The sequence below is a fragment of the Salmo salar genome, chromosome ssa06, assembly GCF_905237065.1.
Source record: "Salmo salar chromosome ssa06, Ssal_v3.1, whole genome shotgun sequence".
In the NCBI taxonomy this organism is placed as follows: Eukaryota; Metazoa; Chordata; class Actinopteri; order Salmoniformes; family Salmonidae; genus Salmo; species Salmo salar.
Window position 1 is genome coordinate 17,379,099 of NC_059447.1, and position 23,363 is coordinate 17,402,461.

The following is a 23,363-nucleotide window of genomic DNA, read 5'->3' on the forward strand; positions in this document are numbered from 1 at the left end:
AACAACAAGAACAATAATTATTGTTCACTCACTGGCATAGGGGCATCTGTGCATAGTTGACTGATTGATTCTTGATGAACATTTTACAATTATTACTCTTGTCATCCCAAGAACTGGTAGGTATACTTTACCGACTCACAACAACAATTGGCCACTTAACGCGCGCATACGAGGAAAAACTATGAGTTTGAAAGATAATTAAACAGAATTGTGTGTTTTCAGAAACGTATACTGTTTCAGCCTAACCAGCTCAGTATTGCTCCACTTTACAGATAGCCGGTGGATGTATTTGAAAGGGCAGCGGTCGCTTTCCATGGTGCTGAATGGCTGTTAAAATGCAGTGTTCCTTTGAAAGTATTTCATAATTCCTACAAGCAGCCCGCGAAATGTTGTCCATCAGCACTCAAAACTTCGCTTTTCTTCTCGCTCACCGCACACGCTCGAAAGGTGGAGTTTGTTAGTGCGTTGCCTAAGAACCCCGGCTGCCTGTGGCTATTGGAAAAGGCTGCTGAAATCCCAGTCTCATCATTGGCAATGCAAAAGCAGGAGGGACCGGAACAAGGACAAGAGCGCAAGTCACCTCTGTTTCGGGAGGTAGTCTAGCAGTGTGGGTTTCGCTCTACAGAGAGAAGACGCAATTGGAACCGTTAACTCGTTCTATTGTGACATGAGAAAGGTGTCGCTAGCCATGATTTCAACGTGCAGGTGAAACCGGAGAGGATGTTTTTTATTTCAGTCCCACTGCACAACTTCTAAAACAAAAAACTATAATTCAACTTGTTTATCGTGCGCGAGCGCTCAGATATTTCGCGCCACTCTCAAACGTCACACTTTCTCCACAACTATAAACTGTTTGGAGTGAAACAAATGTCCCGCAAAAAGGCGGGTAAGGGCAAAAACGCCAACAGCAGCCCGAAGACAGGCAGCCGACAGGCAGCCCCACCGGAAAACAGAAGGGGGAAACTGGGAAGAGCACCGTAGGGACGGGGAGCGTGGTGCAGGCGAACGGTATGGTTCATCCGAGCAGACCCTCACTCAGCAACAGCAGCGAGTTTTATGACATCGCATTCAAGGTAAATGCACCTGAGCATTATGATAGCCCTTATTTGTAAACAATAACATTAGGTAACTTTATTATTTCATCTCAGTATATTGCTAGTTTGCTAGGCTATTGTTAGGGCTGCGTCAATTCAATTCTGGTATCAGAACAACATTTAACACTAGGCTACTGAATATATTTTCAGCTGTTTATTAATAGAATTAGTCAAGCAGAATAAATGGTAAATGCAATCTTCGTATATACGGGTTCACTGTAACACCTCGCAGGGCAAACAGAGAACTGAAAATGACATAAGTTCTTCATTAAATACTCTGACAGAGATAGTTCCTGCTCACTGCTGGCCTGTCAGAGGGAGGATGAGCGTGGTTTAAACTTACTCATCCTATCGTTGGCGTGCAGGCTGGTCCCAGCCTCTAGACGCATCTTTGTTGCCAAGCATAGTTGTCTTCTAGCTTATCTTCATGTGTGTACCCGAGAGTCAGACACCCAAGGACAGTGCCTGTTCTTGTGCCACAGCCATTCTCCCCTCTATCAGTTCCTCACAATCACCTTTCCATGAGCGGCCCCACAACCAGGCATTGTGTGTGTGTGTCACGAGTCTACTCAGCCTACACTACTAGCCAGCAACCCTCCAGTTAGTCATGTCTATTATATGTTGCTCAATCTATGTTAATACAATATAAACCTATTAGTGCATTACAGTCCGTTCATACTTAGGCCTACATCTACTGTAAATGGTAATGCATCACATCTAATAAGTGAAATAAAACCCAACACTGTGTGTGTGTGTGTGTGTGTGTGTGTGTGTGTGTGTGTGTAGGGCTACATACACATGACCGGTTGATGGGCTACATACACATGACCGGTTGATGGGCTACATACACATGACCGGTTGATGGGCTACATACACATGACCGGTTGATGGGCTACACACACATGACCGGTTGATGGGCTACACACACATGACCGGTTGATGGGCTACACACACATGACCGGTTGATGGGCTACACACACATGACCGGTTGATGGGCTACATACACATGACCGGTTGATGGGCTACATACACATGACCGGTTGATGGGCTACATACACATGACCGGTTGATGGGCTACATACACATGACCGGTTGATGGGCTACATACACATGACCGGTTGATGGGCTACATACACATGACCGGTTGATGGGCTACATACACATGACCGGTTGATGGGCTACATACACATGACCGGTTGATGGGCTACATACACATGACCGGTTGATGGGCTACATACACATGACCGGTTGATGGGCTACATACACATGACCGGTTGATGGGCTACATACACATGACCGGTTGATGGGCTACATACACATGACCGGTTGATGGGCTACATACACATGACCGGTTGATGGGCTACATACACATGACCGGTTGATGGGCTACATACACATGACCGGTTGATGGGCTACAGGTAATAAATGTAATGTGTGAATGTGCATCAAGCAAATAGACCTAGGTTAGCCTACATGTTTGAAAGGACTAATGGGATGTAAACATTATGTTGTGTTTAACTTTAATCACCACAGTGACCTTTTGTGTTCACTTTGTCAAGCCTGGGGTGTTCTACAAGACCACAAAACACTCATTCATCAAACTGAGCTAATGCCTCTGCCACAGCTGTGTCACTAAAGACAATCAATAGCACCTCAGCAACCAATGAAGGTCACATGGGACCAAGAGCCAACACATCTCATAATGTTCTCTATTTGGCAGTTTTCTGTGTACTAGTGAAGCCTTGATGTCTTAAGGCTAATCAACAGGTTGTGATGGGTATCAATTCATCCTGTCACTGCTTCAAAGTTCTCTCTCTTCCTTACCCCATCTCTCTCTCCTCTCTCTTCTTTCTTATCCTTTTCCTCCTCTCTCTCCATTTCCCTCTCTTTCCCTTTCTGTGCCATGCCTAAATGTGTTGCCAAACTCTCATCCCCCTGGCTGTCCTTCTGGTGATGTGCCTGTCTGTCTTTGAAGTGACTGTTTGATGTGATGACTTGTTTTCTGTTTTTCACATATCTCTGACTATTGAAAATATTGTATTCCCTGCTGAGTGTAATTTCTCTACTACATATACCTCTAAATGTAGCCTATCTTTTCCCACACACATGTATTTTAGTAAGAGCCAACTGATTAAACAAAGGGAAGCAGTGGTTATTAGGAAGAGCCAACTGATTAAACAAAGGGAAGCAGTGGTTATTAGGAAGAGCCAACTGATTAAACAAAGGGAAGCAGTGGTTATTAGGAAGAGCCAACTGATTAAACAAAGGGAAGCAGTGGTTATTAGGAAGCGCCAACTGATTAAACAAAGGGAAGCAGTGGTTATTAGGAAGAGCCAACTGATTAAACAAAGGGAAGCAGTGGTTATTAGGAAGAGCCAACTGATTAAACAAAGGGAAGCAGTGGTTATTAGGAAGCGCCAACTGATTAAACAAAGGGAAGCAGTGGTTATTAGGAAGAGCCAACTGATTAAACAAAGGGAAGCAGTGGTTATTAGGAAGAGCCAACTGATTAAACAAAGGGAAGCAGTGGTTATTAGGAAGAGCCAACTGATTAAACAAAGGGAAGCAGTGGTTATTAGGAAGAGCCAACTGATTAAACAAAGGGAAGCAGTGGTTATTAGGAAGAGCCAACATGTTTTCTACCAATACCCATCCTATTGATGAGTCACTGTTAGTTAGGCTGTCTGAATGGTAGTCTATTTCTCTGATATACTCCTGTTCCTCCATTAAGAGTGAGGATATACTGAACCAAAATATAAACGCAACATGTAAAGTGTTGGTCTCATGTTCCATGAGCTGAAATAAAAGATCCCTGTTAGTGAGCATTTCGCCTTTGCCAAAATAATCTGTCCACCTGACTGTTGTGGCATATCAATAAGCTGATTAAACAGCATGTTCATTACACAGGTGCACCTTGTGCTGGGGACAATATTAGGTCAACGTTGTGAACAGTGTCCCATCTTGGCGATGGGGTTATGGTATGGGCAGGCATAAACTACAGACAACAAGAACAATTGCATTTTATCAATGGCAATTTGAACGCACAGAGATTCAGTGACGAGATCCTGTGGCCCATTGTTGTACCATTCATCTGCCGCCATCACCTCATGTTTCAGCTTGATAATGCATGGCCCCATGTCAAATGAATCTGTACACAATTCCTGGAAGACTAAAACTGTCCCAGTTCTTCCATGGCCTACATACTCATCAGACATGTCACCCATTGAGCATGTTTGGGATGCTCTGGATCAATGTATGACAGCGTATTTCAGTTCCTGCCAAGATCCAGAAATTTCGCACAGCCATTGAAGAGGTGTGAGACAACATTCCACAGGCCACAATCAACAGCCTGATCAACTCTATGCGAAGGAGAAGTGTCGCGCTGCACGAGGCAAATGGTGGTCACACCAGATACTGACTGGTTTTCTGATCCATGCCCCTACCTTTTTTTTTAAGGTATCTGTGACCAACAGATGCATATCTGTATTCCCAGTCATGTGAAATCCATAGATTAGGGCCTAATGAAATGTATTTCAATTGACTGATTTCCTTATATGAACTGTAACTCATTGAAATTGTTGCGTTTTAATATTTTTGTTCAGTTTTGAAGGAGCGTGCAATTGGCATGCTGACTGCAGGAATGTCCAACCGGCCTCACAACCCTTCATTGTTTTAGCCAGTTAGAAATGTGGCAGCTCTTGAAAAGGATAGGCCTAGAGCAACAACCCAACCCCTGGAGAGAGTTGCAGATTTACAGAATGAAGAGGCTGTCATTCAATTTGGCACCCTTGAGACTATTACACATAAATACTTTCACAGTGGAGCTCATTTGTAGCATTTCATACATTGCTCACCTCAGTTGAGCTCACAAGCATTATGCCAACTGTAGGCTGTTAATTACATCATTCAAGCCCAAAACCGAGAGAGCCTTAAAGGATCACTTCACTTAAACTGTATTTAGATATTTTGTTCATTATTCCACTGTTGATACATTCCCAAAACAATGTGCATGTCACAAGATAGTTTTTGCTCTGTAGTGAAAGTGCTCTTATGATGAAGATGCGTTCAGAGTGAAATATCAGTTGAAACAACGGCTAAAACCAGTGGGGAAAAAACTCCTAACACCAATGTTCTTCCTTCGCATCACTGACTCAAACATCAGAGAGAAGTTCGTTTGCTATGTGCTGAGGGAAACTCTGCTCATAGACACTGAGAGCGAAACCACAGCGTTTTCCAATCAGTTTACTGGGCCCCGAATGAGATGTAGCCTGCACCCTACAAAAGGGTTTGATTTGCGGAGCACCATTGGATCCGCTGTTGTATTTCAGCATATGAGGAGTGTGCAGGGGCTGGCGGCCTGGGAGAGCCTGGTTTATTACAGCTGATCTGTGCTGAGGCAGCGGCCATATGTCGCTCACCGTACACTCTGTAGAGCAGCACATAGTCTGGGTGATGATTAACAGAGGAAAAACAGGGCACTTCACTTCCTGCTCTATTCACTCTGCCTGGGTCTGTTTAAAATACTGCTGTTTTAAAGAGGGAGACAGAGAGGATGAAAGAACAGAGGAGGGGATGAGAGGGGAAGAGGGGTAGATAAGGATAAGAGAGGATGTGGGAACAGGAGAGAAGATTAGAGGAATGAAGATGCCACTGAGATTTTATCAACCTGACCTGACCTGGCTAGATCTCTACTGCGTCTCTCCTTCCATCACCCCTCCACCATCCATCCTTTCCTCCTCCCCTCCTGGGATGACATGATAATCCTTCAGACTGAGGCCCCAGGCCCCTGTGGTCCCCCAGCTAACATGATTACACTAAACACATCCACTCTATAACATCATCAGGCCCCAGAAAGAGAGGAATGTGTGCAGCAGGACCCTCACTCATGCACACACACGCACAGAATTCAGTATTGCTATCTGACCCAAATTAAGAGGAGAAGCTAATTTCCAGATGCCCAGTCACACTCTCATCTCTACTGGCCAAACACCAACATGTCGAGACAGAGAGCTTTAATCCATTTATCATAATCAAGGTTTAATGAGAATCTGATAATAATTCTGAACAAAACAAATGACCAGATGTGCAATAATGTCTTGGTGACTTCCTTATAGCCACTTGTGTTCCTGATGTCTACCTGTGTTATGTGACTTTGGGTCGGCCTCTTAAGTGAATGGAATTATCGTGGTTGTCTGGCTGGAGGTCTGATATTTCCTGTAGTGAACATCGGCATTGTGTACAGCAGTGATTCTTAACTAACCTGGAGTATGGCTGGAACAACATGGCTGGAACAACGCGCTGGAACACACCAATATGTTGTGACCAGGGACGTTATGAGGGAGGAGATTGGGGGTTGTGCTGAAAGACTATTGGACTGTTTTGTCTCTCTGGGGAAGTGCACTGGAACCTGTCATGTTCATGTTGTCCTTGTTACATTGAGACAAAGGGAATGTTCACTTACTGTTTGACCTTGCTTTGTGGGATGTGTGTTTAAAACCCCTTTCATTCAGTTTGTCCCTCTTGCTGTGCTGTAGGTGATGCTGGTGGGAGACTCCGGGGTGGGGAAGACCTGTCTGCTGGTGCGCTTCAAAGATGGAGCCTTCCTGGCAGGAAGCTTCATCTCTACTGTGGGCATCGACTTCAGGGTGAGTGGGGATGGATAATACATGGACACACACACACACACACACACATTTCTATAAAAAGGGTAACATTCAATCAATGTGCTTCATACCTCATATTTGTATCTAAAATGGGTCCATTCCTGGCTGAACGTTTCAATAGATTGTTTCCAGAACAGATTTTTTCCTGTGTCTTTATGCCCTCTGGCTGGAAGTGTTTCCTCTGTGGATACCCGTCTCTCTGGAAGACATATCGATTCTTAAATTAGTTTGACATGCTTTCATTTAGGAACCGTCCCCTGCTGATTGGCATCTCCTCCCCTGTGCCAAATTCACGGCCCCCCATGGGCAGAGAGAAATACATCTAGGAATGAATCTGGGTTCTGGAATTTAATTTCCAATGAGTATGGGGGGGAGGTTGTTTGTGTGTGTGTCAGTGGAGGCTGCTGAGGAGAGGATGGCTGATAATAATGGCTGGAATGGAGCAATATGTTTGAAGTATTTGATACCATTCCACCTATACTGTTCCAGCCATTACCACGAGCCCGTCCTCCCCAATTAAGGTGCCACCAACCTCCTGTGGTGTGTGTTTGTGTATCTGTTTATCTGTTGGTGTGTCACGGTTGTTGTCGGTGAATGAGGACCAAAACGCAGCAGGTACGTGAATGCTCATCTTGATTTTTAATTATCTTCAAAATGAACGTACAAAATAACAAAACACGAACGATCAACAAAAACACTCTGGTAAGGCACAAGGCGAAACACAGAACAATCACCCACAAATCACACACACAAACACACCCTAATATATGGGACTCTCAATCAAAGGCAGATAGACAACACCTGCCTTCAACTGAGAGTCCCAACCCCAATTAACCAAACATAGAAACACACACACCAGACTAACCATAGAATACAACCACATAGACCATCAACCAAAAACCCAGAAATACTAAATCAAACACCCTTTACACAAACACAACACCCCGAACCACATAAAACAAATACCCTCTGCCACGTCCTGACCAAACTACAAAAACAATTAACCTTATACTGGCCAGGACGTGACAGTACCCCCCCCTTAAAGGTGCTACCCCAGAAGCACCTTAAAAAATAACCCCAAGCAACACCAACAAAAAAAAGTCCCCTTTTCTAAAGGGAGGGAAGGGAGGGTGGCTGCCGTCAACGACGGCACTGTGCTACACCCCCCCTCCCCAACCCACCTATTTCTGGAGGTGGCTCTGGTTCCGGCCGTTCCAGGCTGTCGGGCCACTCTGGCATCGCCGAGGGGCAGTCGGGCCAGTCTGGCATCGCCGGGGGGCAGTCGGGGCAGTCTGGCAATTCGGGACGCAGTCGGGGCAGTCTGGCAATTCGGGACAGTCGGGGCAGTCTGGCAATTCGGGACAGTCGGGGCAGTCTGGCAGTTCGGGGCAGTCTGGCCACTCCGGCAGTTCGGGGCAGTCTGGCCACTCCGGCAGTTCGGGGCAGTCTGGCCACTCCGGCAGTTCGGGGCAGTCTGGCCACTCCGGCAGTTCGGGGCAGTCTGGCCACTCCGGCAGTTCGGGGCAGTCTGGCCACTCCGGCAGTTCGGGGCAGTCTGGCCACTCCGGCAGTTCGGGGCAGTCTGGCCACTCCGGCAGTTCAGGGCAGTCTGGCCACTCCGGCAGTTCAGGGCAGTCTGGCCACTCCGGCAGTTCAGGGCAGTCTGGCCACTCCGGCAGTTCAGGGCAGTCTGGCCACTCCGGCAGTTCAGGGCAGTCTGGCCACTCCGGCAGTTCAGGGCAGTCTGGCCACTCCGGCAGTTCAGCGCAGTCTGGCCACTCCGGCAGTTCAGCGCAGTCTGGCCACTCCGGCAGTTCAGCGCAGTCTGGCCACTCCGGCAGTTCAGCGCAGTCTGGCCACTCCGGCAGTTCAGCACTGGCGGGCAGCTCTGACGATGACTGTTGACTGGCGGGCAGCTCTGACGATGACTGTTGACTGGCGGGCAGCTCTGACGATGACTGTTGACTGGCGGGCAGCTCTGACGATGACTGTTGACTGGCGGGCAGCTCTGACGATGACTGTTGACTGGCGGGCAGATCTGACGATGACTTGACTGGCGGGCAGCTCTGACGATGACTTGACTGGCGGGCAGCTCTGACGATGACTGTTGACTGGCGGGCAGCTCTGATGAAGACTGTTGACTGGCGAGGCTGGGTTGACGCACTTGTAGCCTGGTGCGTGGTGCTGGTACTGGGCTTACCAGATTATGTACACGCACCCCCAGGCTAGTGCGGGGAGCGGGAACAGGACGAGTCGGACTGGGTTGACGCACTTCCGGGTCCGCACGAGAGTCAGGAGCTGGAAACCCAGGGCTATGGAGGCGCACAGTCGGTCTCGATCTTACCTCCTGCACAACCCGTCTTGGCTGGATGGAACTAGTAGCCCTGTACGAGCGGGGTGCCCGTACAGGGCAGACTGGGCTGTGCAGGGGCCTGATGGTAGCCGTGCGTAGAGCGGGAGTTGGGTAGCCTGGTCCTCGGAGGCGTACCGGCGACCAGATGCGCTGCGCAGGCATCCTCCTACCAGGCTGGATGCCCGCTCTAGCACGGCACCTGCGAGGGGCTGGAATAACGCGCACCGGACTGTGCGTGCGTATGGGTGAGATAGTGCGCTCCTCAGCGAAACATAGCGCTCTCCACCCCATACGCTCCTCCATATAACCACGAGTAGCTGGCTTCTGGCTCTTCTTACGCCTAGCCAAACTACCCGTGTGCCCCCCCCCCAAAATTTTCTTGGGGGTGCCTCTCGTGCTTCTCCTTCAGCGCGTACTTGGCCTCGTACCACTGCCTCTCTGCCTTGGCTGCCTCAATTTCCCACTGCGGGCGTCGATAATCCCCAGCCTGGTGCCAAGGTCCGGCCCCGTCCAGAACTTCCTCCCAGGTCCATTTCTCCCGCCAGTCCAACTCGAACTCCGTCTGCTCCTTCCTCTGCTGCTTGGTCCTTTGGTGGTGGGTGATTCTGTCACGGTTGTTGTCGGTGAATGAGGACCAAAACGCAGCAGGTACGTGAATGCTCATCTTGATTTTTAATTATCTTCAAAATGAACGTACAAAATAACAAAACACGAACGATCAACAAAAACAGTCTGGTAAGGCACAAGGCGAAACACAGAACAATCACCCACAAATCACACACACAAACACACCCTAATATATGGGACTCTCAATCAAAGGCAGATAGACAACACCTGCCTTCAACTGAGAGTCCCAACCCCAATTAACCAAACATAGAAACACACACACCAGACTAACCATAGAATACAACCACATAGACCATCAACCAAAAACCCAGAAATACTAAATCAAACACCCTTTACACAAACACAACACCCCGAACCACATAAAACAAATACCCTCTGCCACGTCCTGACCAAACTACAAAAACAATTAACCTTATACTGGCCAGGACGTGACATGGTGTGTATGTGTGCCTGCATTTGTGTGTGTGTTGTTCCTGGTTGGTTTCTCCTTCATTGTATTTATGTATTGCTTCTTGATGTAATGCTACTGCACTGCTTTTGTTCATCTCTTTTCATTACGTTTAACTGCAGACTCTATAGACTCAAGGCTAGTGCAAGCTATAGCCCTTAAAGCCTTTCCTTTAGAGTGGTCACACATGCTGTAGTATTATCTGACTAGCCACAGCGGCTCTGAACTCCTAACATAAAGGCTTACTGCCTCGTTTGCTCATGTCATATTGATTGATTATTTAATTGTGTTGCTGCCCTGAGACCCTCACGATTACGTTTTCACCCTCAAGGTTCTCCCTGACTCTCCTCTGCATGGCCTCTTGGTAAACCGTTCCTCTACTGGATCTCATCCAGCTTGTAAAACCTTTGTGATTCACACCATAAAACCTTCCCATTCAATCCTATTAAATCTATAATATTTCAATGCCATTATATTTCAAATTCTTTGTCATTATTACCCTCAAGGTTCTCCCTGGCTCCCCTCTGCATGGCCTCTTGTTACAGTACAACACTTCCTCTACAGCAGGGCTCATCAACTAGATTCATCCACCATGTAAAACCTTTGCGATTCACACCAAAGAAATTGAATGAATATAACTGATATTCTAGTAATTATATTTCTATGTTTCACTATTTCTCATAAAATGGTCACAATTGTGGCTTTTGTTGATTCTCATACTGCATGAACCTAGATATAGCAGGCATAGAACCTTCATATCTCTACTGGGCCACACCATTTTTGCACCATTAGTTGTATTCTATATGTCATGTCATGCTGTAGAAACCATTCCTTCTGGCCATGTTAGTGCCTTCTCCATATACTATCATAATGCGTTGCAGGACTTGCTAAAAGCAACCATAACTTATGTATCAGCCTCTATGTTGGCTTTAAGTATGGGATGGATGTGTGTCTACGGTCTAAGTATGTGTGTATATGCAGGAGAGGGAGAAGAGTATTAAAATCTATAATTATCGGTAAATGATGGGAGGGTTTGCTGTGGCAGAAGGCCATCCACGGGGGGATGGCCTTCTGCTTTTGCCCATAGGGCTCTGGTCAAAGGTAGTGCTCTATGTAGGGTAGTGCTCTATGTAGGGTATCGGGTGCCATGTCGGACACAGACCAGGAGATTACTCTGTGCTTGATTGCTCTGGCCTCTGGAGTGCCTGGATCATGACAGACCCCGTAAATGATTACTCAGCCTCCCGTCAGCAGGTCATGGACAGCATCAGCAGGACAGCGGCTCTGAATGGGAGGTGTGTGTCTGGTCCCATATTGTGTGTGTGTGGGCGTAAATGACTTTAGACTTCTGCTATTGAAATGTTTTCAGTTGAGCTCCCAGAGACCTGGTGAAATGGACTTCTGATACTTTCTTCATCTCACAGTTCAATGGCGTTCGTAGCAATTTGCATTGTGTATCAGATAGCTTTTTCAGTGAGGGATATGTCTCCTTTTGTATCATAAAAACACCACACACACACACACGTAGACAGACACGCACGTGCAAACGCAGACAAACACACATATGCATGCACACACACAGACACTAATCTGTCATTTTGGTAAAACATACTGGTGGAAATACTTTTCTTTGTAACAGTAACTTTTAAATAGACCAGGAAGACACAGCTGTACATTGCACTAGTTCAACCACATACTGACCCAAAACTGTATTAATAGGTTGTTTCCATGACGACGTCACAGCATTGAGCGGTTATATAGAGGTCTACTGAGTGGCTCAGTTCTCTTATCTTACAGAAGACCTCAGCAACAAACTTCAGAGTGAAATAATCTGCTGTTCTAGAACTTTGTAAAGACTTAAGTTGTCATAGCTCCTCTAGAAGTTCAACATCTCTGCTGTTCTGGAATGTCTTTGAGTCACATCCTTGTTCCTCCTGAAAAGGAGCACAAGCCAGATTCAGTGTGAGGTCTACGACTCCATGCCAAGCTCCGCATGGAGCTCCAACCTGCAGGCCACCAGAGCCATGACCATCATGGCTATTATCCTGGGGTTTCTGGGAGTCATGGTCTCCATGGTCAGGCACAAGACCACCAACTACATTAAGGGCAAGATAACCAAGTTGATAATTATAAGAAGAATATTCTTCATCCTGGCCGGAATTCTCATCCTCATTCCTGTCTCCTGGAAGGCCAGGGCAATCCTCAGCGACTCCTCCAATGAGTTGACCGGAGAGAAGAGGGAACTGGGGGGAGCACTCTACTTTGGCTGGGGGGCTGCAGCCTTTCTCCTGATTGGAGGGGCCATGCTTAGCAGAACTCTGTATGCGATCTACCTACCTCATCCCCATATTGTTTTTATTTACTTTTCTGCTCTTTTGCACACCAGTATCTCTACTTACACATCATCATCTGCTCATCTATCACTCCAGTGTTAATCTGCTGAATTGTAATTACTTCGCTACTATGGCCTATTTATTGCTTTACCTCCTCACGCCATTTGCACACACTGTACAGTATATAGACTTACTTTTTTTTCTATTGTGTTATTGACTGTACTCTTGTTTATTCCATGTGTAACTCTGTGTTGTTGTTTGTGTTGCATTGCTTTGCTTTATCTTGGCCAGGTCGCAGTTGTAAATGAGAACTTGTTCTCAACTAGCCTACCTGGTTAAATAAAGGTGAAATAAATAAACACAAGTGGAACAGAGGTCGCGGCCATCACCACGGGGGTCATAGGATGGATAATCTCCATGGTGACCTGGGCATGTGCTTTAGGAATGTTAGACCTTCTGCAATACAGAAGGAAACTGATTTTATCCTTCTCCTCCATTATGCCTGGGCTGATATTATTTTTAGGGCTGATATTCTTCCTCTACAGATCAAAGTACAATAACTGCATCAAGAGGAATCCGTCTAAAGCCGAAGTGATTAACTTTGTCGGACTATTGTTCGTCATGGCTGGTTTAGATCAGCTGATCTTTACCTCCTTTGTTGCCTTCGACTTGACACAACTTGAACCCTGACAACTTCCTGCAGAGTAATGGCCTTGTGTTTTCAGCTGAACCCATTAGGTGGGCTGCTTCAATAGTTCTAATAGGAGGGACTATACTCTGCTGCTGCTTTAAGAAGAAAATATTTAAGAAAGAAAAGCAGAAGTTGACAATTGACTCTACTGTATTGACCTAAATCGTGTCCTGCGTGATCTTTATTTATCTTAACCTTACCACTTCTGTGTTTGTGAATCTGAGAGCAGCAAATAGTTGTAAGCAATTAGATGATTGGTGATGGATACGCTTCATGGTCTGTACCCACACTGGACCCTGCAGGGTAAGATTGCCCACCACTTGTCAAAACACTTGAAAGGTAGATGTAAGCATGTTGTATAGGGCTGACTGAGGTGGGATGTTTTATAGGTGGTGGAACTGACACCAAAATCAATTGCGTTTCCATTATTATGAATAATAAATGCTATTAGTCAACTCCTGTGCTGTCTCCTGACTTCATTTGTTTATTGGGTGGAACTATGTTCTTCCTCATAGCTCAGGTTGTTTCTGGACAGTGACAACATGTCAGATCAAGGTGTAGCTTTAGACACTCGGGGTTTTAGTTGATCACACAAATGTATATTGAACTAGTTGTTCAGCTATGTGGGTATCAACAACTCTCACTCACTCACTCACTCACTGTATCACCCTCTCCCCTTCTATATTTTCTATTTCCTACCTCCCTGACTCTCCCTTTATCCCTCCATTATGTAACTGTTGCCTCTCTGGTGCTCCAGTGTCAGGGCTGGGTTCATGTCCAGGATGGTGCAACTCAATATTAGGAAGGTGTTCCTAATGTTTAGTATACTCAGTGTGTTCTGCCTCTTTAAGAGCAGAATGTTGATTAATGTCCAACATTCATTTAAATGTTGGTAAATTTTTGTTGTGATTATGTAAGCTTGTTTCAGCTCCAATTTTCTATTGGTTTAGGAACAGGCATACGCTCCCAGGAGGGTTATGTTTTGGTTTGGTTACATAAGAGAGAGAGACACAATTAATTCACTGCATCAATCAGTGTTTTTTTAATTTTTTATTCATTCATTTCTTATATAATCTGCGTACTCCGTTATTAAGAGGAACATACAAAAATCTCTTATTGACGAGAAAGAGGCAGTGGCTGCTGCAGCTGCCTGGCACATTTTCAAAAGGAAAGACAACATTTCAATGATTGTCGTTCGTATAATACATTTTCCTTTATGAAATAGGCCATCAAACTACTCATGTGACAGCGAATGAAAAGATTGGGGGTGGGCTCTTCTAGTCCATATTTAGTCTCAACTGTGGTTGCTGGGGAAATGTTTTTGCAGCGAGGTTAAAACTGGTTTCTGGTTTCAAGGCCTTGTTATTACGAAGAATGCTAGATGCTTAATGTGTCCAGGTTTTACCTGATTCCAGGCACTTTATGATGCGTCTCCAATATCCACATGGTTTATTAGTCAGCAGATTGCCATTTCCACATAACATGGTGTGTGTGTGTGTGTGTGTGTGTGTGTGTGTGTGTGTGTGTGTGTGTGTGTGTGTGTGTGTGTGTGTGTGTGTGTGTGTGTTTGCATTTGTGCAAGCGAAAGTGCAATATTCCAATGAGAGAAATTGGAGGAAGCTAAGTCATTGTGTATGCATCTGAGGCTCTCCAACCACCTGTCTCTCTCTGAGTTCGGTTAGTCTGTTGTCTCACCAAAGCACGTCAATCAATCACTTTATGGACAGACTCAGTTGTTCCAGATGTGAACAATATGTAATAGACTGTCAGACGCTCCAGTCAGGCTCATCAACTCTGTTACCCACAGATACAAGCAATCAACGTTTCAACCCATTAATATCAATGTGCTACACACACACACACACACACACACACACACACACACACACACACACACACACACACACACACACACACACTACACACTGTTCTCCTCACATTGTGATTGTTCTCATCCATCATTGTCTGAGAGTCGAAACATAGTCATGTCACTTCAGTTATTCTCCAGATTGCTCTTTGGATATTTATATATCTCATTGCTGAGAATAATATGTGTGAGGAGGAGTGGGTCACAGTGTCACTGCTGTTGACTCCCCCAAAGATACTGGTGGGGAAATGGAATCATACAGTATCTCATCAACAGCAGTATATCCCATGGCAACTCATTATAGCAGAGAGAAACTATACCGTCTTGCTGAATTTGATCAATTTGGCTTGGTCTAACTGGTATTTGTTCAGTGCAAACCAGGATATAAATAGCATGTTTTATTTGAAATACTTTAGAAGCATTTGATTTAGTTTGTCTGGTATAATGGAACCAATAAAACAGTCCTATCAGGTAAGCTAAATCAAGCGCACCTAAAATATTTCAAAGAAAACAACATATTTAAAATGTTCAACCCAGGTCTGCACTCAGTGCACCGAATACTATCAACATCAGCATTTACCCTTACATGTCTTCAACTTGAGCGAGAGGGGTTGATAATTCCCATGACAACCAATATTCCCATGACAACCATAATGGGTCAAGGAAATGTCCCCATTGGATGCCAACCAACAGCGGTACGTCCTCTTAAAAGGCATTGAGGGAAAGGAAGGATGAGAGCATGAAAAGACACAAAAGGGAGAGGTGGAGAGCAGATTGTATAGAGCAATATCCTGTTTCTCTCCTCTTCTCCTTCTCTCCTCTTCTCCTTCCAAGCCAAATAACAACCTCTTCTGATGGGCTCTGTTTATTACTGATTTGTTGTTGAGCGTTAGAAAGACGCTCTCCCTCCCTCCCCATTTCTTTGTATAATCTACCTCCCCTCTTCTTCTGTGTAGAAGTAATCTCTCTCAATCCTACTGCTCTCACTCACACTTCTAACTGCATAAATCTGTCTGTTCCCTCCCTGAGTGACATCTCCTGGCATTATACAGCTACGTCCCAAATGACACCCTGTTCCCTATTCAGTGCATTACCTTTCACCAGGGCCCATAGGGACACAGCCTAGATGTATGCCTTTCGGGACAAGACAAATGTTCTGTTTCATCATGTATGAAGTCGGTTGGTTAAAAGGTATGAGTGGAATTGATGGAAGCTCATGTGGATCTGAGATCAAAGCTGGGGTTCTGGGCCCGTATCGAGAGAAAGCGTGCTGATCTAGGAACAGATCCCCTCCTGTCCTTGTAATCATATTCGTTATGACCTAAAAGGCTGAACTGGTCCTAGAACAGCACTCCTATTCTGAGACAACCCTGGTGGTGTTTCTTGTTATGCATCCATATAGGCGTTCACAGAGACCAGTGTTGTTAGTGGCGGTCCACAAGAAACGTTCCCAATCACCAAGTCCCATTGATTAGACTATTGATAGCTCTGTCCTTGTTCTCATTCAGGTCCTGCTGGGTATGTCAGGAGCTTGACCGCTCTTGTCCTGACACTGTCACCATATGTCTCCTCAACTGTTGTCATGTACAGTGTCCTAAGTCATTTGTTATTGTCTCTCCTTGGTTGAGTGTGTGAATGTCTTTCTATTGACAGGTGTTATTGTATTTATGTACACCTGTGCGTGTCTGTCGACGCCTGCGTGTGTGTGTGCATCACCATCTCTGATCAGAATGCAGGGCCACTGTTGACCTCGGTGGCTGTCATCCCTTCCCCTGATCCCAGCCTTTCTGAGCTTGTGTGTAATAGTTCAGTCTATATCGACATGCGTGGCACTTCTAATGAGCTGTGGTCTGTCTGTGGTGACAGGTCATACATTTACATGTCAGTCATTTAGCAACTGTTCTTAAATGCAAGTAAAACTAAATGCATGCTCTTCAACCGATCGCTGCCCGCCCATCTAGCATCACTACTCTGGACGGTTCTGACTTAGAATATGTGGACAACTACAAATACCTAGGTGTCTGGTTAGACTGTAAACTCTCCTTCCAGACTCACATTAAGCATCTCCAATCCAAAATTAAATCTAAAATTGGCTTCCTATTTCGCCACAAAGCATCCTTCACTCATGCTGCCAAACATTCCCTCGTGAAACTGACTATCCTACCGATCCTTGTCTTTGGCGATGTCATTTACAAAATAGCCTCCAACACTCTACTCAGCAAATTGGATGCAATCTATCACAGTGCCATCCGTTTTGTCACCAAAGCCCCATAAACTACCCTCCACTGCAACCTGTATGCTCTCGTTGGCTGGCCCTCGCTTTATATTTGTCGCCAAACCCACTGGCTCCAGATCATCTATAAGTCTTTGCTAGGTAAAACCCCGCCTTATCTCAGCTCACTGGTCACCATAGCAGCACGTGCTCCAGCAGGTGTATTTCACTGGTCACCCCCAAAGCCAACTCCGCCTTTGGCTGCCTTTCCTTCCAGTTCTCTGCTGCCAATGACTGACTGGAACGAATTGCAAAAATCACTGAAGCTGGAGACTTATCTCCCTCGCTAACTTTAAGCGTCAGCTGTCAGAGCAGCTTACCGATCATTGCACCTGTACATAGCCCATCTGTAAATAGCCCACCCAACTTCCTCATCCCCATATTGTTATATATATATTTTTTGCTCCTTTGCACCCCATTATCTCTACTTGCACATTCATCTTCTGCACATCTATCACTCCAGTGTTTAATTGCTAAATTGTAATTATTTTGCCACTATGGCCTACTTATTCCCTTACCTCCCTAATCTTACTTCATTTGCACACACTGTATATAGACCTTTCTATTGTGTTATTGACTGTACGCTTGTTTATTCCATGTGTAACTCTGTGTTGTTTGTGTCGCACTGCTTTGCTTTATCTTGGCCAGGTCGCAGTTGTAAATGAGAACTTGTTCTCAACTGTCCTACCTGGTGAAATAAAATAAGTAAAGACACTTTTATCCAGAGCCACTTACAGTTAGTGTATTCATCTTAAAATAGCTAGGTGAGACAACCACATATCACAATGGTAGTAAGTACATTTTTCCTCAAAGATGTTATCAGCAAGTTACCAATAGGATAACTATTGCCCTCCCCATCTCTCCCTTGGGGATAGATTACCTGGATCATGTTCATTAGGGCATACAATGGAAAACGTTTTGTAGTGGGAAAATGAAAAATGTTTCTTATTGGACAAGTCTGGGTAGTCCCTCTCTGTTTCAATCCATTTACATATGTTTGGACCGACTGGACGCAACCCTGATGGCTGACATCAATGCCATAATCCTCCTGGCATTGGCTCCTCCATCTTGGACGAGGAGGCTAGAAGTGATACGTCTAGCTGCTTGTCCTTAGACTACCCCACATATAGGTCAATCTATGGCCCTGAGTTGTTCCTGACCACTTGGACCGGGCCAGGAACAACTCTGGGCCCTTATAGGTAATGCCTCTGACCTGTTGGCCCTAACACACCCAGAAGAAAAAACACTTACCGCAGGGAAACGTTTTTTATCCGAACAGTTGCAGGCACTACGGCACTCTAGTGTCAGCTAATTAATACTACTTTAGCGGTCCCAAAAAACTTTTAGTGCCTGCAACTGTACATTATATCTGTCAGTGGAGCTTTTATACATTGGAGGAGTCACAGAGAAGCTTTGTCTTAGTGATGGACTGTAGGGCTGGTCTTTTACAGTGATGCAGGTGTCCTGGGGATCTATGGACTCCGCCCTACGGAGTCCAGCCATAGAGATGGACAATGGGCACCCTCGGCTATCTTTGCCATTGATTCTTTCTGCAGTCTAAGTGAGGTAGGTGTCTCTGTGATCTAGGACACCATGGCCACTCTATAGATGCTAGGTTTTGCAGTGTGTTCGGGATGTCTCAATGTTTGTTGCTGTTAGCATTGCCCGGGTCTGATTTAGTAACTTGTCGAGTGAGATACTGACTAACAGATAAAGAAATAGATATTCTCACAGATGTCAGTCAATCTGGTGCCTTATGTGCAGTTTATAGGATCGGTATATCATGTTCCTGTGGTTCTTGAATGTTGCAATACTTTGCAGAATTGGAACATACTCAAGTATCAGGTGTGTAGATTACCAAGTTGCTCTTGCCATAGACCATCAGTGGCTCCAGTTCCCTGGCACCTCGGGGCTTCAGAGTACGGAGTGGATGAGCAGAGGGCCTATTGCATAGAATCGATCTCTCCTACCTCCTTTCTCCCCTTGTTCAGATGAGACAGAACTGAGCTCAGCACATTCTGACAGGGAAGTTGCAGCTGGTTAATGCATTGGAGTGTATGTTAGGTAGCCATGGGAACCAGACCTGTCTGTGTTCTCATTCTACTCTTTACCAGGTGCAACTCCTTGTCATATGCCAAACATGTATGTTTTTAGGTTATGTTTTGGTATGTTTAGGGTGCATTTTTAGGTCATTCTGCTGGAATTAATTGTGACAGGATTAGTGGAATGTTGACTTGTAGGTGAGTGCACTAGGCTAGTGTATGTGAGAGGTTTAGTGTGTCTCTCTATCCCCATGAGTATAAAGGCATTGCTTTGCACCTGCAGGGTCAGTCTAAATGTCACGCTCACAGTTAGCCTTCCTCTTCCTACTCCTCATCCTCTAATTTCTTACATTCTTTCCTCCTCTCCCGGGTCACTCAATCTATCACCCGCATAAATGCTCACACACACACTACAGAAGTGTCTTCCTTATTTCCCCATTCACTTTCTAAGGACACAGTACATTTTGACCCAACACAAGACGTCATTTCTCACCTCAGTGATATGCAGTTTGGTGGAAAATAGAAAAACAGTTGTGCCATTTCACCTCGCAGCCGGATGCTTTAAAAACGAGACATTGGCCTCAGCGGGGTGGGTCAGATATGAGTGAGTGTGCGTCTCTCTCTTTTTCCTCCTCGCTGTTTCTCTCTTTCCTCCTCGCTGTCTCTGTTTCTCCTCCTCCCCTCATCTTTCTTTCCCTCCCCCTTCTTTCTCCCCATCCCAAAGTCACACTGAGCTGTGCCTGACCTTCAACCACTGTTCCCCTCTCCTCTCCCCCTCTCTGCACCTGTCCCCAGGCCACATCGTCTGCATGTTAACAGAGAGCGAGCGAGAGAGACCCACCCCCTCTGGCATCCCTGCTGTATTAACCTTGATCAAAGGGTGATGTGCTGATTGGAGGATTCTTCTACTACACAAGGGCTCTGAACTCCTCTACAGTGTCTCCTTCATCATTGCTTTGTGGTCTAGTGAATGTTTAATGTTTCTCTTTCTGCCTTTAAAGTTATCTCGGTTAACCCAGAATTAAAGTCTTGTGTAATTGGTCAGATGCACGATTAAGTTCTGGGTGCATACTTAAGAGAAAGGAGGATGGGAACCGGAATGAAGCGCTCCACACTCTCTCTTTGCAAGTCTATGGGCCAGATGTCCCCTCCCCTTCCGAAATTCTAAAGATGCTAACAACTGCGATTATTTTATTTTTTTTCTCTCCAAATAACCAGGGACGAAAAACCCAAGAACCAGAACTGATGCTGCTTGTTATCTCACGTATCATGACAGATCTACCATTTATGTTTTCGTAGTCTGTCCATTAGCCTTAACGAGACATAAACCTCTTTGAGAAGATGCTATACAGTAGCTACAACTTATGAATAACTGTTGAGCACAGTTGCGGGCACTAAAACATTTTTTTTTTGTAAGAAATAGCCAGGTCACAACTCTAGCTCATGCTTGCGTTTGACAGGTCTTAGAATGTTATAATGGCATCTTAAAGCATTATATCCAGTGACTTTAAATACCTGTCAGCTTCAACGACAGTGTTACCGAAGTTTCTAAATGTGGTTGTAGAGATATGAATGCAACTGATTCTGTCTGGGTGAATATCTTTTAATCATAGTGAACTGTACAGACGCCAAATCTTAATTTTATCATACTGAAATGCAAACTTTTAGTGTATTAGAGGTTTAAAAAGGCTTCTAAAGTTTATACTTTCTGCTTTAAAATATCAGCCTTGATTTTTCTCTAATTCATTTTTTTTTATCAACCCCTATAAAACAATTCCATGAATTATAATCCACAATCCAATTCACATTTCCTGTTGCTGCAGGATTATTTTCCTGCTGTGTGAAACTGGCACAAATTAAGATACGGCATCTGTATGCAGACAGCAGCCTTCCCAGGGTGGAGAAGGAGTAGGTGGTGTGCGTGTGTTTGTTTATGTGGAGGACTGTGCAACAGGTTTGGGTGTGTGTCACTCAGTCTGTAGAGGTTGAGGAGAAGAGGCCAAAGGGGGAAGCCAGTGATGTTGCATGCTGTCTCATTAACTGAACCACTGAGCCAGTCTTATGGAGGGAGCAGATCACTGAACCACTGAGCCAGTCTTATGGAGGGAGCAGATCACTGAACCACTGAGCCAGCCTTATGGAGGGAGTGGATCACTGAACCACTGAGCCAGTCTTATGGAGGGAGCGGATAACTGAGCCAGTCTTATGGAGGGAGTGGATCACTGAACCACTGAGCCAGTCTTATGGAGGGAGCAGCTGTCTAGGCTGGTCTAATCTATAGCACTGCCATGCGCGGTAATCAGAGAGCATCAGACTACAAACACACCACCACGCTCACACACACATACTGTAAACATGCAATCGACACTCACAACACACACACACACACACACACACAGATACTGTAATCAACAGACACAAAACTCTCTAATGTAGACAGACTCAAAAAAACACTCAAAAGCACCCACACACACTCACAACATTATAACGAGCGCCTTTTAAAAGCCTCATTTTTGTCTGTCCAGGGTGCTGCTCTACGGCTTGAATCCCAGCCTTAGAAAGCTCAGGAAGAAGCAGCTTCACTGTCTTTCAATTATTCTAAGAGCGGTGTGTCTTGTGAGTGAGGTGTGTAAAAAAAAAAAAAAAAAACTCGGTAGAAAACCAGAGGAGAAAATAATTGTACTGTAGCGTTCAACATGTGGGAGGATGATAAGAAGCAGGCAGGCAGTGAAGTAGACTGATTAACCATCATGAAAACCAGCCAGGCAGTGAAAATCGACTGATTTAACCGAGGCTTACTGAAGTTCCTCTCTGGTTTGATATTTCCGTCATAGAGGAGTTCTTTACTGGCACCGCTGTCAGCTCTCACAGGAGGAAGCAAAGCTGGGAGTGTGTGTGTGTGTGTGTGCGCCTTTTTAGTTCCTTGTAAGACCAGCCCGTCCCCATCCATTAGCTAGAAGATATTGTGTATGTGTGTGCGAGCGTGCCTGTGTTTTCTCTATTATCTTCTCACTTGTTTGAGGGTTTGTGAAATGATAGACCCAGTCTTAATCACTTCACAGAGTGACAGTAATGTTTATTCTTGAGAATTAGATTTAGATTAGTTAGGGCTTTTATAACACACGCACAATCGGAAAATAAGTCGTCTCGAGACAGCTTCTGTTTGTGCTTCACTCGAGACGGGAAGATTAACTTTATAATTGTATCATCATCATTACCATCATCACCATCATCATTAGCACCGTCATCATCATTCAGCATAATAGGATGTAAGTCCTGCTTTTTGCTTTGGACCGACTTAGCAGCAAGTTTGTCAGAGCTATTCTCTATTGTGGTGCATCGGGCTGAATGGTAATATCACACTGCTACATTATGGTCCTGTAGAAGAAGACATGGAAATAGTACAATATATTGGTGCTGCATTGTGCTCCTGTAGAATGAAGAAGATTCCAGAACAGCAGAGATGTTGAACTTCCAGAGGAGATCCTGGAGCTATGACAGTTTCAGTCTTTACAAAGTTCTAGAACAGCAGATTCGTTCACTCTGAAATTTGTTGCTGAGGTCTTCTGTAAGATAAGAGAACTGAGCCACTCAGTAGACCTCTATATCTGCTCAATGCTGTGATGTTGTCATGGAAACACAACCTATTGAGGCAGTTTGGTTGTGGTTGATATCCACATGGCTGAAAAACAAGTGCAATATACAGCTCCACCCAATGAACACATTAAGTTAGGAGTTGAATAATAACATTTTATTGTAAATAACTGTCACTTTTTAGGCGACCCAACCAAATTCATACATAAATGTGTGTTATAGACCTGTAATTTTCATTGAAAGCAAGTCTGAGTGGTATATGTTCTATTTGCGCTATTTCTATGCTTCCCGTTCTTACATTTTGATTTGTGTCTTTTACTTTCGGTTTTGTACACCAGCTTCAAACAGCTGAAAGTACAATATTTTTGGTTATGGAAAG

General features: G+C 45.0%; 1 protein-coding gene across 1 annotated transcript in view; it reads left to right on the top strand.

Moving 5' to 3' along the window:
- Window positions 1-243: 243 nt before the first annotated feature.
- LOC106606471 (ras-related protein Rab-26) overlaps window positions 244-23,363 on the top strand; it is a 97,818-nt gene continuing 74,698 nt past the window's right edge. Inside the window, 3 exon segments of the mRNA XM_014202684.2 lie at window positions 244-912; window positions 915-1,073; window positions 6,629-6,739. Coding sequence (XP_014058159.2) covers window positions 868-912; window positions 915-1,073; window positions 6,629-6,739 — 315 coding nt within the window. The 5' untranslated portion in view covers window positions 244-867.